General features: G+C 42.4%; 1 protein-coding gene across 1 annotated transcript in view; it reads right to left on the bottom strand.

Annotated features, from left to right (window-relative positions):
- COL25A1 (collagen type XXV alpha 1 chain) overlaps nt 1-19,508 on the bottom strand; it is a 454,237-nt gene that overhangs the window by 209,121 nt on the left and 225,608 nt on the right. Inside the window, exons 3-4 of the mRNA XM_055140998.1 lie at nt 7,443-7,487; nt 5,644-5,651 (exon numbers count right to left, since the gene is read on the bottom strand). Of these exons, the coding sequence (XP_054996973.1) occupies nt 5,644-5,651; nt 7,443-7,487 (53 nt within the window). The remainder of the gene's footprint in view (nt 1-5,643; nt 5,652-7,442; nt 7,488-19,508) is intronic.

The raw sequence follows: 19,508 nt of genomic DNA on the forward strand, positions 1-19,508 counted from the left end.
GGTGTCTCCAGAGAGGCATCTTTTCCATGTGTATCTTCACCTCTATCATATCCCTTTATAATAAACTGATAAACAGTGAGTATAGATGGTCCCAATGGGGCCAGAGTGATAGTATGGCGGGGAGCACATGCAGTTGACCAGGGTTTGATCCCCACATCCCTTATGATCCCTTGAACACCGCCAGGACTAATTCCTAAGTGCAGAGTCAGGAGTAACCCCTGAGTATCACCGGGTATGGCCCAAATCTCTCCTCTGCAAAACAAACAAACAGATGTTTGTTCCTGAGTTCTATGAATTGGAACAAGAGGAGGGGATCATGGGATTTGATTCATGTCTTTGATCAACCTTTGATTCATGGCTAATGACACAGCACCAGATAACTGGGACTTGAAACTGGCATTTGAAGTGCGTTGTGTGGGACCAGCCATCTTGTGTACCTGAGCCTGTCACCTGTGGATCTGGTGCTCTCCTCAATTTAAGATGACAGGATTCAGCAGAGTGTGGCAGAACTGCTTCCTGCAGGAACCCTCCCACACGCTTGAAAATCACAAGTTGTCAAAGTTCTGTGTGGGTAGAAGAAAACCACACGAGAGGCCAACTCCAGACTCTCCCCCAGCAAAGCGTGGCTAATTCATGGTGCTGGGAGGGCAAGAGGCATGGAAAGGGACCCAGGGTAGAAGTCTCTGGAAAAGATTCGCTGTGAACATGGATGTAGGAACCATGTTGTCTTTCCAAGAGGGAGCAAAGCTCTCAGAGTTTCTTACATTGGGAAGTTCTGCAGAAATTTCTTTTAGTTCATCTACCACATTGGCAGAAACAGCCCGTCAAGCACAATACGGCCAGGTAGGCTCAATTCATCTGTCAACAAGATTCTGGGGTTCAAATAAAAGAGGCCATGCCAGGGCGTCACGTCTTACACCTCAGAGGATTCCACGCCCCAACCGTCACCGCACACCTCTGTCAGTGAAGCCCCGTCAGCTGGCACAAACCATGCCTGCCGGCTTCCAGGCTCCTCCGGGATGCGTGTATAAAACCTCTCTGGTTCTGTTACTGGTGACTACCTCTGCCAACTCCTCTGGGGACCTCATGACAGAGAATCAGCATTCCCCTCCATAGCTTTAAAGAAAGGTTCAACAGGTGCAAATTTGACTGCATTTGAAAATCCTGAAGCCATTTGTACATTTGGATCAAACTTTTCGTTCTTTATGGAAAAACAAATGTATTTATTATTTATCAAGAAAAAAAACGGGAACGGTACAATTCCATGTTATCTGGAATCAGGCAACTCATTCTAGAAAAACATGCGCAATCTCTGAGCCAGATACTCAAAGGACTTGTGCAGTTTCCTTAGAACAATGAAGTTTCCTTTATAAGAAAAAAAATGGGAGGAGTAATGTTTGTGATAGTCACAGAAAATTAGATGGCACGTATTACCTACCACAAAACTGCTTCAGTGCAGCTTTACCACAGACCCCCTATGACAGTAATAACTTTGTTAAAAAAGGATAAAGCAGAAAAATAGCTTTATTTTTCTGAGTAGCTTCCTAAAACTAAACTGATACATAACACCCAATCCAAGTTGCATCTCAAGTTTTAAGTTATAAAATACATAAGATATCAATAGACAATATACAGAAACCAACAAAACAAACCTACTTTTAGGCACGAATCATTGTAGTGTGACCTACCCAACTCTCCAAAATAGATCACAATCTACTCGAAAGCGGCTAAATTGATCATTGCTTTTAGGGTCAGAGAGATAGCTGAAAAGGATGAGCACCTGGTCTCAACAGGAGCTCTGGGCTCGGTCCCTGGAACCACATGGCCCCCAAGCATCAACCGAACACCACTGGGTGTGGCCAAAAAAAGAAAAGAAAATTTCCAAATTGATATGAGGCATGTACAGGTGGGGGAAAAAAAAAGAGCTGACTTTGTGACAAAAGAGAAATATTGGTTTCCCTTAAGAAAAACCTATCTTTCCTGTTTTATTTGTTTCAGTGAGGGGCTGTGCCATGATTAAGCACAGCTCAGAACTGTGTGTGGAAGAAGAGATGATCCACATCAGACCCTAAGTTTGTATCTCTCGATCTTTCAGCATATGTGGAGCCTCAGTGCCGCAGAGACTCACGGGAGCAAGGCTGTGGGACTTGATCCAAGAGCTGTACCAAGGTCTGGTCAGCAGAACAAGGAACATTAAACATCCCACACTGAGTTGGTGCTTGATGCTTCACTTACAGAGGGAGGCCAGGGCGACTGACACTGGCCCAACCTTGTATTGAATCCAACTTTTGGTCTACTATTTATTTGTAATAGGGGCCACTCCTGAAAGGGCTTCGTCCATGGGATGCCAGAGCTGTGATGCCTTGGGGGTACCTGGGGGTCTTCAGGGGATGCAACTCAAAGTCTTGCTCCTGGGAGGCACATGCTTCCTTGTACATGAGGCATGTACCCACTTGAATATCTCCCCAGCCCATCTAGCCAGAGTCCTGTTTGTGCAGATCACTGGAATTTTTTTTTCTCAGCACGGAACTAGAAAAATAAAGATTCCCTAAAAATAAATTAAAGCGGGGGCTGGAGCAATAGCACAGCAGGTAGGGAGTTTGCCTTGCACGTGGCCAACCCCAGTTCGAATCCCAGCATCTCATATGGTCCCCTGAGGACTGCCAAGGGTAATTCCTGAGTGCAGAGCCAGGAGTAACCCCTGTGCATCACCAGGTGTGACCCAAAAAGCAAAATTAATTAATTAATTAATTAAAGCAACTTCAGGTTTTAGCTTGTGGGAAGTAAAATTAAAAATATCACAAATAAGTGATGCCCAAAGTAGGAACATTACAGCTGAGAAGTTAAAATAGTGAATAATGGAACAGTGCACTAAGCAAGCAATGCCACTGAGAGGTCTAGCTCATCATCAGAATACTAGTGCTCATTCATTTTTATTTAGAAGCAAGGGATCTAGTGGCAGTATTTTAGAAATTTGCATATTGTGCAAAATTTTATGAAAGACAATACTTTTTGGAAGCTCAAGAAGATTTCATTAGAGCAGGAGAACTGAGCTTCAGTAGGGAGCTTGCTAGGGGCATGGGGTGTGGGAGGATCCATTAGGGAAGGTATGGAGGACAGCGGGGGGAGGCGGAAAGTGCCCTCCACAGAGGCAGGCTGGGGGCCAGGAGGGAAACTTGAGACAATAGTGGAAAGTGGTCTCTGGACTATGAGCTAAGCAAAAGCCCCACGCTGGCCAACGTGGCGTGGAGTACACCATACTATGAGGCGCAGGAAGGGGGATGAGGGGGAAAAATTAAAAAAAAAATGGAAAAGGAAAAAGAGAAAAAAAAAGAGAGAGAGAGAGTTATGTCAACTATAGTGAGTTTTGTGTTGAATTATGGAATGTAATCAAGGTAAAGAAAAAATGAAGTGAAATTCACTAGTTATACAGTAGGGGGTAGGGGGTGGGGGCGGGGGGTAAACTGGGGTTTCTGGTGGTGGAATTTGGGCACTGGTGAAGGGATGGGTGTTTGAATATTGTATAACTGACATATAAACCTGAGAACTTTGTAACTTTCCACATGGTGATTTAATAAAAATTTAAAAAAAAAATAGTGGAAAGTGGTGGACACTGAAAGAATTGCTGTTGAACATTGTACGTTGTACGCCCGAAACTCAATCATACATATCTTTATAACTTGGTCATCCTGGGTGATTGAATAAAAACAGTGATCAACTTTTAAAAGAGGATTTTGTTATAATGCATTTTTATCGCCAGAGTCTCTAGGATAGGGGGCCTAAGCACTACTAAAAGATTGTACTGTATTCCTAATATACAGACTTTTCATGTGTTTTCTCTTTTTTCAAAATCAATAAGATGGTTTTGTATCTTATTAAATGCAAGTAACTCGGATTATCTTTTAGTCCGTATGAAATCCCATATTTCCACTTCCCCAGCAGGGTCTGATACAGTTCGCTAAACACAGAACTCCTTTAAGATGTCGATGTTGTGGGGAAGTATCCGTGCACGTTTTCTAAATTAGCCATTTTACTTTTCTTGGCCATGTTTTAATTACATGGAATTATTCCAATCAAGGCTGGGGATTTCACCTGCCCAACCCACGAGGCAGTGATCTACGCTCTCAGCACCTATAAATCATGAGGAATGGAGATGCGGTCAGCGACAGGGAAAGGGTTAAAACCAGACACCTAAATGAGTTCCAGCTCCGCAACCCTCCAGCTTTGCAGCCAGGAGGGTCTCAGTGGTGACACCGCAGGGCTGCTGGGGCCAAGCTAAAGGCCTTCTCCCCGGGCTTCAAGCATGACTCAGCTTTTCTTTATAGATTACAAAAAAAAGAAGAAAAGGAATAATAATGAAACTCTTTGAGGAGATAGCCTGGACTAACAGACGGTGCCAAGGAGGTAAGAGCTGTGTGGCCACTAGGAAGGACCAGAGAGAATAGAGAGTCTGGAGAATCCCCACCCCGCAGGAAGGAGACTTAACTTCCTCCCGGCGTGCCTGCACTCACACCCACCAGCAAAGGAGCCTGCAACATGGGCTGTAATCTCCGAGTTTCCTCTGGGTAGTAGTGATTTGTTTCTAGCCTTAAACACAGAGGCTTAACTGTGAAGCCAGAGAACGAGGCTCCAAGACCTGGGGCATGCCATCTGCCTAGCATTAAGCGAGAACTGAAAGTCAGCTACAGAAGCACAGTCATTTCTAACATGATTTATGTTCCATCTTTGAACGTGGCAGGAAGACTGGAAAAGATATTTGGAAGCCAATGCTTCCTCTGAATAAAGTAAACGAGCCCGCGCTAAGCCCCTCTCTTGGACCACGCCGGCCTGTTCGATAAGTTGCCAATGGAGCGTCTGTGAACCCTGGAGCAAACTGGCCATGGGGGACGAGAAAACACCCCCAGGCCAACGATCAGGGCTACCGTAAACGCACAGAGCACAGAACAAACAGCAGGGTCAGACGACAGGTATCCAGGATATTACTCAAACACACATCCAGCTCAAAGCTGACAAGATAATCTCTTCCTGCGAGTGCAAAGCAGACTGGAATGCTGTGGCTCTGACCCATTCAAGGAAAGAAAGAAGAAAGTGCAGTTCTCCAAGGGTTCCAGTCTCGTGCTCTTTATGCAGGCAAAACTCCAGCCGACTTCAAAGGAGGTGCTGCCTCCAGAGGGAGGGCGGGCGGAGGCCCGTCCTGAGCCCGCCGAGGGGATCGTTTCCACGATCGGGTTGCCATCTACATTTGGTGGACGGGCACCACATGCAAATATGCCAGATGCAAGATGAAACGGATGGAAAAAAAAAAAAGAAGTGAGAAATAGCTTGGAGATTTGCTTGCACGAGAAACCTCGGAATTCCCAGAAAATCACTTAGTGTGGGGCATTTAATAAGTTATTCCAAAGGTCTCAAGAGAATAAGGGGTTTCTGATTATATTTAGAAAAACCTTGAGGGGGGGTGTGTAATCACACTGAAGCAGATCGCATACTCACAAAATAGTATACTTACAAGATATGTCCCCAAAGTTAAGTACTCTCAGGTCAGCAACATCTTTCTAATTGAATATAGATTATATTTTCACAGTAATATTTTAACATACATGATCTTGATCAAAGAAGAGCCTCAGACACAACAAGTATACTTACAGGAGGACCTGTGGCCGGGAGAGAGTAAAAAACAAAGGGAGAAAGAATTAGTGGATAGGCAAAATATTAAGATTAAATACAAATTAGAGCATTAACATATAAGAGCAAATCACAAGGAATGTAGAAATTACTTAGCATTTACTAATTCTTCTTATTTGGGGGACCAAAATTTCTTTGAGACCACATTCAAAAGTATAGCTATATGCATCCACACCCAAATTTCACATAAAATACCAAGAAACGTTCAGATTCGCTGAGGCCTGTCTACAGAGCATGAATAATGATATCTGAAATGAATGTTACCTATCTTATCTAAGTAAAAAGTTAGATAAGATATGAATCAGACAGACTGGTATTTGGTTATTTATGGATTAGTTGTGGAGAAATGATATATATTTATATTGAGTTTGGCAAAACAAAAAAATTAGAAATATAGCCTTTCCTTTTCATTCAGTAGCACTGTCAGTTTAGAAAAGACTAAATCTTGATGGTTATTTAAGTTTCTTCATACCTACACATTCTCACAGAAAAAAAAAATTCCCATATCATACGCCCAATGACAACTCCAGCCATAAGTTGCCAGGAATGTGGTCACTAATTTTTTATGTTTCCGACACAACTTTGCATAAACACAAATTTGTCACTTTTTCCTCATTCTCTTTTGACACAAGATTGAATCTATGGTTACTGGATGGTTTCGTCAATTGCTTTTCCTCCAAACAAATTTATAAAGCTTTTATGTAGAAGAAATGCTCCTTGGAATAATACATGTTTTCAATTATTTACATTTGATAACTTTTAGACATAACTTTTGAGCATATGCTGACAGAAATGTAGCACGAATGAATAAAGTTTCATAAGTTCTTTAACCTTGGCACACTCCCCCAGCAGGCCGGGGAAATGAGACAAAATGATTAGCCTCCCATTTGCTCCTTTTCATAGGTTAATATTTTGGCTGTTTCAACACCTCATAACTGATAGTCTTTGATACTGACACTTAGAGATATAATCTTGTAAAACAAATAACACTTCTCAGCACACTAGAATTAAGTCGTAAATGAAATGAAAACCCGCTTCCTACTAAGAAAGAATTGGTAGCCTGGTAAACCTTTCGGACCCTTAGATAAGAAGTGAACTCCTTATTTGAACTTACTGGTTTTCATTTAAAAAAAAAAAACAACTTTCCCCCTTCACTGTGCATCCAGGGATTGTTCTGGTCATTTGGAGAAAAAAAAATGTACATTTTCTAAGTTGCCTGCCTGCCCAGGCTTTTATTTCCTCATCCATGAGCAGAAATGCAAGCCCGATGAGGAAGGCATGCAGCATTTGAAATCGATGGTCTTACCAGAGAATCACCCAATCCTCAGCCCGTGAAAGGAGAGGAAAAACATGATAAAACTGTGCTGGTTGGCTGAAACAGCTGTAGCACTTCCCAAGACGTGTGCCCCAGTGACCGAAGCAGATGTTTTTGCAGGGAGCCTACACCGGCGACCACCCAGGGAGATGGAGTGCGTGTGGTGTCACCCCACTGTTGGCAGCTAGCAGCCCCCTGCTGTCGCCCGAGTGGTCAGTGGCCAGAACTGCGAGCTGGAGGTCGTTCAACAGCAATTAACGTTATCTTGCAAACTTCTCCTGCCTATCCGTCAACGGGAGGAGATCCAAACCATTGTAGGGTTAGCAGATTCAAAGACACGCACGTGCACGCGTGCAACTGCCAACAAGACCCAGACTCGGGCTCAGGAGGAACAGAGAAAGGAACCTGAGTGGAACCTACGAGGCCGCACCCTCAGGACACTCACCAGACTCTCCTCTCCGACCCCTTTTGCCTCGTTTCCCAGGAGGTCCTGAAAGACAAAGAAGAATACTTTTCAGCGGGGTTGAACTTCTTTGAATTTTCTGATTCCAAGATGGCCATTAAATAATTTCTACATGTTTAGTACCATTTTTCTTTTCTTTTTAAAAAACATTCCTATATTTAAATTTGGTTGTGGTGGTGGTTGTTTTTAATCGAATCACTGTGAGATACAGTTATAAAGTTGTTTGTGATTGGGTTTCAGCCATACAATGTTCCATCACCCATCCCTTCACTTGTGTACCATTTTTCAAGAATGACCTTGAGAAAGGGACCAGGTATTCGCTGCAGGTCAGCACATGGTCACTGCTTTTAATGGCAAATGCCTCTCTAGGAAGTCAGTCACCGAGTATCACTTTGGAGCATTAAGGACTCAGAACTTGGTTCATCCTACCTGGATATCACCAATAGAGTGAAGAAAAGGTTTGGCTAAACAAAGAGATGGTGTTCAATTTGACATTTCTGAGGAAAGTTTCAGCATATTAATCATCAAAAGTATTCAGAACAAATAAGCACAGGAGACTTTCATTTTAGAGAGTCGGCCCATCTGGGTTCTCTTGAAAATCACAGCAAGTTTCATGCATCCTATAGCCAAAGAGCTCTTCCTTACAAATATCTATTGAATGTGACTTTTCATATGCTGGAATTCCACTAACTAGAATACAACTGAATTATGATCCCAACCGTTTTATTCTTCTAGGGGCCCACCCAGCAGTGCTGGCATATGCATGTGGGGGGGGGTACTAAGGCTAACTCTCAGTGGTTCTCGGGAGCACCAAGAGCATACAGCTATTCTGGGGGCCACGCTGTTACAGGGATCAAGCCCAGGACCCCCTGCATGGTAGGCACAGGTGATGTGATCGAACGTCTGAACCACAACTCCAGCCTGAGCAAGAAAAAGAATTTTTCAAGAAACCAAGAAATAAGAGTAGAGCAATTCTAACACAACTGCCTAAAGGGTCGGCCCACCAGAAGATTTAAAGTAATAGATCCCTCAGGTGGGAAGCCAGTTACACAGAGAAGGAAGACTAGAAGTCGAAGATACGGAGCGGAGAGCAAAGTGACAAGAGGCTGCACGACAGTTTTCAAGTTGGAAAGAACAAATGGGGATGGAAATTCTTTTAAATTTACAAATCATACTAGATTTCTCCTCCCCCCACCGTGTCTCTTTCTCTTAAGGCTCGATTACAGTTCAAGTAGTGTGTTTACAGTAGGATTGGCATTTATGGTCTGGATGAACATACTTACCTCCCTGCCCACCACCAAACTGCCCACGACCCCTCACCCCATGCTACTGTTTCACCTCCCACCCACCTGCTCCTTCATCTGGAGTTCCCAGCAAGAATATTCACTTCGAGAAGAGGGTCTTACCATCACGATAAGAAACAGAAGACTAGAGTGGGAATTTTTTTGAGCTTAGCAAACTAATACTTAAGTGCAACTCACGGGAAGACATATAGATGATCTTTACAATGGGAATAAAGAGAACTGTAGGGTGAGTACTGTGTATATGACAAAACAATTTGATACTACTTCTGAATTGAAGGGAAAATCATTTTTTTATATGAGATGAAGTTGCTAGTGGACAGCCAGAAAAAGGGAAAAGTAAGGAAAGACAAATTATCGGTGTTTCCCAGATAAACCCAAGGTTAACCATAGCCAGAAAAGATAAGGACTGTTTCATCCCAAATGGGGTTATGTCGAACCAGCCAGGCACGCGCAGCAGGAACAAACACAGAAGCTGGGACCTGACGCCTGTTCACTGAATGGGGCCCAGATCCTCGCAGTAGAACTTTTGTGTGGATTCTTGCACAGAATATATGGCGCTGCAAGAATGAACGGGCAGAGAAAAGCTAAAATCAAACACAGAGGAAGCGGAAACTGAGAAACCGAGAACTCAGGAATGAATATCAGAAAACAGGAAGGCTCCAAAGCCAGCCTGTCCTTCATGCTAAAAAACAAAACAACAACAAGGAAACTCTCACAACAACCAACACGGCTCGTGCTTCAGAGAAACAACCTTGCTTTGGAACAGGACGCAAACTGCCAGCCTGAGACGGGATTGATGAAAAATTCGCAGATAATTGGGCCATGCCGTCAAAGCCAGTATTGACAAACCCAACTGCAGACAGAGCCGGTCTCCAACATAGCAATAAGAGCTTACGCTGAGCCAATTCTTTGGCCCCGGAACTAATACGGTTGGAGCTCTAATTGTCTCCAATGATGTAGCCACATGTGGGTTCTTCTGACAAGTTAGGTAAGTGCCTAGAGAGAAATAGAGGCTAATCTTGGAACTTTCTGGTGGACTTGGAGTGGCTGGTATTTCTGCATATATCTGGTAGATCAAATGAATCCCCAAACTTGGTCACTGTCTCTCTCGTCATTTTCCACCCTGTCAGTATTCCAAGACTGAGCTTAAACACAATCTCTGTTCTCTGAGAAGAAAACTTTTCGACACGATTTTAAAAACATGTGACCACAAAAGTACTTACGATTAAGTACACAACTGAGATTAATACACAATTTGAGAAAGCTCAATTGAGGAACATTTTTTAAATTGGAAACTGGGAAGATAGTAGAGTGGGCAGGGCACTTGCCTTGCATGCAGTCAATCCGGGTTTGAGGCTTGATTTCCAAGCATCCCATGTGGCCCCCTAAGCTCCACCAAGAGTGAGCCCTGAATGTAGAGCCAGGGGTAAGCCCTAATGGGCTGATGGGTAGGGCCCCAAATAAAACAAGGCAAAAAAATTTAAAAAATCATAATTAGCTGAATATTTTGTTTTCTTGGTTTGGTTTGGTTTTAACCCCTTGCCTTCTTCTTTTTTTTTTTTTTTTTTAAATATTTGTGCATTTATTTTTTTTTTCTATCAAAATCAACATAACTTTTGTTTTTATTGATTAATGTTAATTGTTGGTAATTATTAGGAAGAAAAAATATAGACAAGATTTCAGTATATAGTTTTTTTTATCCCCAAGAAAAATATATGATTTGTATTTTTATTTTATTTTTTTTTTTATTATTTTTTTTCTTTTTATTTTTTTTTTTATTTATTTATTTTTAATTAGAGAATCACCTTGAGGGTACAGTTACAGATTTATACACTTCTGTGCTCACACTTCCCTCATACAAAGTTTGGGAACCCATCCCTTCACCAGTGCCCATTCTCCACCACCCGTAAACCCAGTGTCCCTCCCACCCTCCCCAATCCCATATCCCCCCCACCCCACCCTGCCACTGTGGCAAGGCATTCCCTTCTGCTTTCTCTCTCTAATTAGCTGTTGTGGTTTGCAACAAAGGTGTTGAGTGGCCGCTGTGCTCAGTCTCTAGCCCTCATTCAGCCCGCAACTCCCTTCCCCCACATGGCCTTCGACTGCAATGTAGTTGGTGATCGCTTCTCTGAGTTGACCTTTCCCCGGAACGTGAGGCCAGCCTCGAAGCCATGGAGTCAACCTCCTGGTACTTATTTCTACAGTTCTTGAGTGTTAGTCTCCCACTCTGTTATTCTATATACCATAGATGAGTGCAATCTTTCTATGTCTGTCTCTCTCTTTCTGACTCATTTCACTCAGCATGAAACTTTTCATGCCCATCCACTTAACTACAAAATTCTTGACCTCCTTTTTTCTAACAGCTGCATAGTATTCCATTGTATAGATGTACCAAAGTTTCCTCAACCAGTCATCCGTTCTGGGGCATTCGGGTTTTTTCCAGATTCTGGCTATTGTAAACAGTGCTGCGATGAACATACATGTGCAGATGTTGTTTCGATTGTACTTTTTTGATTCTCTGGGATATATTCCCAGCAGTGGTATTGCTGGGTCAAATGGGAATTCAATATCTAATTTTTTGAGAGTCGTCCAAATTGTTTTCCAGAAGGGCTGAACCAGTCGGCATTCCCACCAGCAGTGAAGAAGGGTCCCTTTCTCCCCACATCCTCTCCAACAGCGGTTGCTTTTGTTCTTTTGGATGTGTGCTAGTCTCTGTGGTGTGAGGTGGTATCTCATGGTTGTTTTGATCTGCATCTCTCTGATGATTAGTGATGTAGAGCACTTTTTCATGTGCCTTTTGGCCATTCGTATTTCTTCCTTGGTAAAGTTTCTGTTCATTTCTTTGCCCCATTTTTTGATGGGGTTGGATGTTTTCTTCTTGTAGAGCTCAACCAGTGCTTTATATACCATTGATATCAACCCCTTATCTGATGGGTATTGTGTAAATATCCTTTCCCATTCTGTGGATAGTCTTTGTATTCTGGTCACTGTATCTCTTGCGGTGCAGAAGCTTTTTAGTTTAATGTAGTCCCATTTGTTGATCTCTGTTTTTACTAGATTGCTTAGTTCCGTGTCACCTTTGAAGATACCCTTATCTTCAATATCGTGGAGGGTTTCGCCGACCTTGTCTTCAATGTACCTTATGGTTTGTGGTCTAATGTTGAGGTCTTTAATCCATTTTGATCTGACTTTTGTGCATGGTGTCAGTTCAAGGTCTAAACCCATTTTTTTGCATGTGGTTGTCCAGTTGTGCCAGCACCATTTGTTAAAGAGGCTTTCCTTGCTCCACTTCACTTCTCTTGCTCCCTTATCAAAGATTAGATGGTCGTACATTTGGGGTTGTGTGTAGGGATATTCCACCCTGTTCCATTGGTCTACGGCTCTGCCTTTGTTCCAGTACCATGCTGTTTTAATTGTTACTGCTTTGTAGTAAAGTTTGAGGTTGGGGATGGTGATGCCTCCCATCATCTTTTTCCCAAGAATTGTTTTAGCTATCCTTGGACGTTTGTTATTCCATATGAATTTTAGGATTGCTTGGTCCATTTCTTTGAAGAATGTCATGGGTATATTTATAGGGATCGCATTGAATCTGTATAATGCTTTAGGGAGTATTGCCATTTTGACAACATTGATTCTCCCTATCCACGAGCAGGGTATATGTTTCCATTTCCTCATGTCCTCTTTGATTTCATGGAGTAGCGTTATGTAGTTTTCTTTGTAAAGGTCTTTTACTTCCTTGGTTAAGCTGATTCCGAGGTACCTGATTTTCTGGGGCACGATTGTGAATGGGATTGCTTTTTTCATGTCCCTTTCCTCTGCCTCATTGTTTGCATATATGAAGGCCATGGATTTTTGGGTATTGATTTTGTAGCCTGCAACTTTACTGTATAAGTCTATTGTTTCTAAGAGTTTCTTAGTAGAGGTTTTAGGCTTCTCTAGATATAGTATCATGTCGTCTGCAAATAGTGAGAGTTTGATTTCTTCCCTTCCTATCTGGATGCCCTTAATCTCTTTTTCTTGTCTAATAGCTATCGCAAGTACTTCCAGTACTATATTGAAGAGGAGTGGTGAGAGTGGGCATCCTTGTCTTGTGCCTGATCTCAGAGGAAAGGCCCTTAGTTTTTCCCCGTTGAGGATAATGCTTGCCGTAGGCTTGTGATAGATGGCTTCGACTATCTTGAGGAAAGTTCCTCCAAACCCCATTTTGGCGAGGGTTTTCATCATGAAAGGATGTTGGATCTTGTCAAATGCTTTCTCTGCATCTATTGATATGATCATATGGTTTTTATCTTTCCTTTTGTTGATATGCTGGATTATGTTGATTGATTTCCGAATGTTAAACCATCCTTGCATCCCTGGGATGAATCCCACTTGGTCGTGGTGTATGATCTTTTTGATGAGTTGTTGGATCCTATTTGCTAGTATTTTGTTGAGGATCTTCACATCGGTGTTCATCAGGGAAATTGGTCTGTAATTTTCTTTCTTAGTGGTGTCTTTGTTTGCTTTTGGTATTAGGGAGATATGTGCTTCATAGAAACTGTTTGGGAGAGTTCCTGTTTTTTCAATTTCCTGGAAAAGTTTGAGGAAAACAGGCAATAGGTCTTCTTTAAATGTTTGGAAGAATTCGCCAGTGAAACCATCTGGGCCTGGGCTTTTGTTTTTGGGGAGGTTTTTGATTACCGTTTCAATTTCCTTAACATTGATGGGTCTATTCAGGTATTCCAGGTCTTCTTTCTTCAGTGTTGGGAGATTGTAGGAATCAAGGAATCCATCCATTTCTTTTAGGTTCTCCTTTTTTGTGGCGTAAAGACTTTCAAAGTAGTCTCTAATGATCTTTTGAATCTCACTGGTTTCTGTTATGATGTCCCCCTTTTCATTTCTGATTCGATTTATTAGAGTTTTCTCTCTTTCTTTCTTTGTGAGACTTGCTAGCGGTTTATCAATCTTATTTATTTTCTCAAAGAACCAACTCTTTGTTTCATTGATCTTTCGGATTGTTTTTTTGGTTTCGATGTCATTAATTTCTGCTCTAATTTTTATTATTTCTTTCCTTCGGTCTGGTTTGGGGTCCTTTTTCTGGTCCTTTTCTAGGGTCTTGAGTCGTAAAGTCAAGCTATCTATGTGGGTCCTTTCTTCCTTCCTGAGGAATGCTTGGAGAGCTATAAATTTTCCCCTTAACACGGCTTTAGCTGCGTCCCATAGGTTTTGGTAGCTCGTGTCTTCATTCTCATTTGTTTCTAAGTATCTTTTGATTTCTTCCTTGATTTCCTTCTTGACCCACTCATTGTTCAACATGGAATTGTTTAATTTCCAGGTGTTTGATTTGATTTTCCGTATTTGTGGGTGGTTAGCTTCTATCTTCAGCGCATCGTGGTCTGAAAAGATGGTTGATACAATTTCTATTTTTCCGATTCGATTGAGGTATGTTCTGGGGCCCAGTACATGGTCTATTTTTGAAAATGTTCCATGTGCACTGGAAAAGAATGTGTATTCTTTCTTTTTGGGGTGTAAGGCCCTGTATAGGTCTATTAGGCCTCTCTCTTCAATTTCTTCATTCAGGGTCAGTGTTTCCTTGTTGAGTTTTGTTCTTGTGGATCTATCTAGAGGTGATAAGGCCGTATTGAAGTCTCCGACTACAATTGTGCTGTTAGTGATGTCCTCTTTGAAGTCTGTTAGGAGTCGTTTTAAATATTTAGCCGGTCGTTCGTTAGGAGCATATACGTTTAAGAGTGTGATTTCTTCCTGTTGTACATATCCCTTGATAAACAGAAAATGACCTTCGCTGTCCCTTTTGATCTTTTTCATCCTGAAATCTATGTTGTCGGATACCAGGATGGCCACTCCAGCTTTTTTAAGGGGGTTGTTTGCTTGGAGGATTGTTTTCCATCCTTTGACTTTGAGTCTATGTTTACTCTGTTTGTTCAGGTGTGTTTCTTGCAGGCAACAGAATGTTGGGTTTAATTTCCGGATCCATTTAGCTACTCTGTGTCTCTTGATAGGTGCATTTAGGCCATTGACATTGAGAGAGATTATTGTGATGTGGTTTTGTGTCATCTTTCTGTGGGATTTGTTGTTCTTATGGGGCTCCTCCTTGCCTTACAGTAGCCCCTTTAGACCTTCTTTCAAGATTGGTTTTGAGTCTATGAAGGACCTGAGCTGTTGTTTATCCGAGAAGTAGTGTATGGTTCCTTCGAGTTTGAGTGAGAGTTTAGCCGGATAAAGTATTCTTGGTGAGGCATTCATTTCGTTGAGTTTTTTCACTATGTCCCACCATTGTCTTCGGGCTCGGAGGGTTTCTTCTGACAGATCGGCCGTAAATCTGAGGGGTGCTCCTTTGTATGTGATTTCCCTCTTTGACCTTGCTACTTGTAGAATTGTGTCTCTATCTACAGCATCCGCCATTCTGACTATGATATGCCTTGGAGTCTTTTTATTTGGGTCTCTTTTTGCTGGCACTCTTCGGACTTCTTGTATCTGGACGCCTGCCTTGTCCAGCTCTGGGAATTTCTTAGTGATGATGTCTTTGACTATGTTTTTTTCATTGGGGTTACTTCCCTGTGGTTCTGGTACTCCAATGATTCTTATGTTGTTCCTCTTGAAGTCATCCCCCAGGGCTCTGATTCTCTCTATAGCCATTTTGAGGTCTTTGGCCATGATTTGTTGCTGTCTGTAAGCTTTCTGCAGCTCATCCTCAAGCTCGCTGATTCTGTCTTCGGCTGTAGTCATTCTGCTGTTGAGGGCATCTAGTGATATTTTTATTTCATCTACCGATTGCTTTATTTGTGAGACTTCGGTTCGAAGGTTTGAAATTTCTGCTCTCATTTCTGCTCTCATTTCTTCCTGTATTTTCTTGGTAGACAGTTCCAGCGCTTGATTCATCTCCTCCCTTAATTTATTGGATGTCTGTTCCATATTTGCTTGGAGTAGGTCGACTCTCCTCCATATTTCCTCTCTGAATTGTTTATCTGAGAGGTCGTAGATGTTGGGAGACTCTTTTGAGGTTTCTAGTATCTTTTCTTCTCCCTCTCTTGGTGGAGGGGATTTTCGCTGTTTCTTCATATTGTCACGGAAGTGCAGAGTTGGAACCTTGTAGTTCTTTATTCCTCTTCCTTTTTGTGGGAAGAAGGGGCTCCACCCCTTGCCTTCTAATTCTCACTGTATTGCTTGTTGGAAGGAATAAATCAATTAAAATGGATGAAAGACTTAAAACTAAGACTAAAAACGACATGACTCCTAGAAGAAAACATAGGAAAAAGCTCCCTGATTTAGGGCTTGGAGATCACTTAAGGATAAGATACCTAAAGCAAAAATAAATGGGGGGACTAAAATGTTTCTGCACAACAGAAGATCTCATCAACAAAGTAAAAACAACCCACACACAGGATGGGAGAAAATATTCTCAAACTACATACCTGACAACAGGCTGAATATTCAGAATATGTGAGGCATTTCTACAAGGAATAATCAAGCTAAAGAATCTGATTTAAAGTAGGCAAAGGATCTCAACACACTTTTCCTGAAGTCATATATGTAGCCAGAAGTATTTCAGAAGGTCCATGAAGGTCCAGGGAAAGTTACATGAAATAGTACTACTACACTACCAATGATCAGTAAACGCAGATCCAAACCACAGCGCGACCCCCCACCCCTCACACCTGTGATTACGGCTGCTATTAACAATTAAAAATAAGTGTGAAAGGTGTGGAGAAGATGGAGTGTAAAGTGATACATCCACTAAGAAAAGAAGCACGGTGGCTTCTAAAAAATAACCCAAGCATGAAATAGAGGTAGAACTACCATATAAACCAGAAATTGCACTTACATCCTTCTATCCAAAAGATTAAAAGTGAGACTCTCACAGAGAGCCCAGTATTCTATTTCATCGAGGCGTTCCTCACAATACCCAGGACATGAGAGCAATTGTCCTGCTGATTACTGTCCCATTCCTCAATAAAAACTGCAGAACTGTATTGCAAATCATAATGCCCCAAAGTAGAGAGAGAGTATGGAGGAAATTGTCTGCTATGGGGTTGGAGGAAGGGTTTGAAAGGTTGGGGGGGAATACTGAAGACATTGGCGGTGGAGAATGGGCACTGGTGGAGGAATGGGTGTTTGATCACTGTATGACTGAAACTCAAACTCAAAAGCTCTGTAAGTATTGTAACTGCATCTCCTGGCGATTCAATAAAATAAATAAATAAATAAATAAATAAATAAATAAATAAATAAATAAATAAATAAATAAATAACTGCAGAACAATCTGCCACATCCCCACAGGCTGCAGTGGTTCAGAGAAGTTTCCTCCCGAGACACAGAGATTCTCTAGGAACATGAAGAACAGAACAAAGCCCCCAGCACCCTGAGGTCTGGCAAAGCACAGTCCATGTTCAAACACCGAACTGTAACTCTGCAGAGTGAAGATTCTGGAGCCCGCCATGGGAAGTGCCCAAGCGAGGGCTAGTTCAATTTGTACGAAGGCGGGAAAGAGAAAGCAGGGTTTGCTGACAGAGACACCGGGCTGTGGATCCCGGGACGGTGAGGAGGCGCGAGGGGAAACCTTAGCCAGCCCACCACAGCCCGGCCAGCCCCAACAGCTGCAGTGGCTCCGTCTGAAGGCAGGAGCCGGCGGGCTCTCGTCCCGGGGCACCCTCCCCCACCCCGCAGCTCCTTCCAGAAAACGAAGGTTTACCTTCAGATCTCCTGGATTAACCTTCCAGGCAGGCACAGATTCATTTCACAGCCTTCCCCGAAGCCCTCCCACCTGCTGGCCTGCCTAATGCCTGGAATTCTTTCAGCATCAGACCAAAGCGCTTTAGTCCACAATTAGAAGTAAAAAGGCTTTAACGGCAAATGCTGGGGGAGGAATATCTGCTACAGTTTCTTCTCTCCATATGCACAAAATGCCTGCATCCCGCGGGCCTCCGAGGTCGGGCTGCCCGAGTTTCATGCTGGACTCCACGCCGGAGTCCAGGAGCCCCCGGGTGCCACACTGAACCTCAAACACTTGCCATCCAAGTGCGCTGGCTAACACCAGTTTACCAAGGCAAGACCTGACCTTTCTGCAGTGTGAAATCAAGGCGAAAGAGGTGGAACGATATGCCCAGGGTTCCATGCCACACACAGGAACCAGTTCCTGGTTCCAAACCTTTGCCCGGCGCCTTGCCTAAGTGTCCCTCTGTGGTGACTCTCTCTGCAGACCCAGAGACAGACACATCCAACACGGTCTGTCCAATAGCTTCAGTGCACCGGCCGGTCTCCCGTTTCTGTCAGGAAGCTAAGGAGGCAGCTTTATTATTATAAACTCCTATTATTATAAGGCATTTCCTCCATTTTTAAAAAGCATAAGGCACATACTAAGAAATGGCTGGGGGGCGTCTATTATAGTTGTAAATTAATCTTTTTTTTCTCTTTTTGGGTCATACCCGGCCATGCTCAGGGATTACTCTTGGCTCTGCACCCAGGAATCTCCTGGCAGTGCCCGGGGGACCATATGGGATGCTGGGAACCAAACCCGGGTCAGCCTCGTGCAAGGCAAACACCCTACCCGATGTGCTAACGCTCCAGCCTGTAAAATAATTTTTTTAAGCATAAGTATCATTAGAGTAAAAATAGTTCGTTAGCATCTTAGTTATAAGCACAAAACACGGAGCTGTTGAGACTGAGCCTTTGCGGGTGTTTGTCATTCCTCTCGCATGCGTGCTGGGGTTGCACACTCAGGCGAGGTCTTCACCAGGACTTGGATTTACGGGTTGCAGAGCTTGTACACATGCTCGCCAGGGATTACCCTGTTTAGTCAACACTCCAACTTACAGTTGTAGAACATACAGGGAGCCAAGTCTTTTGTGGTGTTTACACGAACCTGGCTGGAGTGTGACTGGAAATCAGTGGTGGTACAAGGCACCAGACGGCCGAGCTCCCAGCTTCAAAGAACAAAGAAGCACACCCACTGCATGTGGTGCCACTGGGGATTTGAACCCAGGACCATATGCTTGCAAGACAGGTGTTCTAAGCCACTGCACTACTCCACCGGGCCCTTGATGGCTCTTTAAAGGAATGCTTATATGTGTAGTTGATACATGTCAATATGACTGCACGCCATAGTAATTTTAAAGAGAAAGCACTTTTTCTTTTATTCCAGAGATTTAATTCCCAAAATATTTAAAATTGAGTGTTCTTGACGCTATGTAACAAGGGCTTATTTGTTTTATTGTGTGCTTTTGTTTCAGATTGTCTCAAGTTTCTAATTTCCATGGAATGTCAGTTTATAAAAGAAATTTAATCATAATAAATAATAGGCAATGATTTAAGTTTACAATAGCAAAGCTCCCAAAACTCTCACAACAGAGTATTATTCTAAAATACAATATGTATTTTAGAAACAACAAGTTCAATTGAAAAGGTGTAAAAGCATTTCTCCTATTTTTACAAAGCACAAGAGGCAAAATAATAATGTTTCTGGGATTTTAACATACTATTAGAATAACAAAAATTATAAAATGTGTTATTAAAATGGCTAAAATATTAAAACATATTTTAGTTGTATTAATATCAATGAAGTTACCAAATTATTACTTTCATACCCTAACCAGGTCATATAATTTTAATCAGTATAAATATCTATAATGTACTGGCATTCTAGGATTAATAACTAAGGGGCTGCTTTGTCCAATTCCTAGAGGGGATATTTAAAAACACATCAAATACCAAGTCTTTTCATATCACGTTATTAACATTCTTTCTATG

The sequence above is a fragment of the Sorex araneus genome, chromosome 6, assembly GCF_027595985.1.
Source record: "Sorex araneus isolate mSorAra2 chromosome 6, mSorAra2.pri, whole genome shotgun sequence".
NCBI classification, from domain to species: domain Eukaryota; kingdom Metazoa; phylum Chordata; class Mammalia; order Eulipotyphla; family Soricidae; genus Sorex; species Sorex araneus.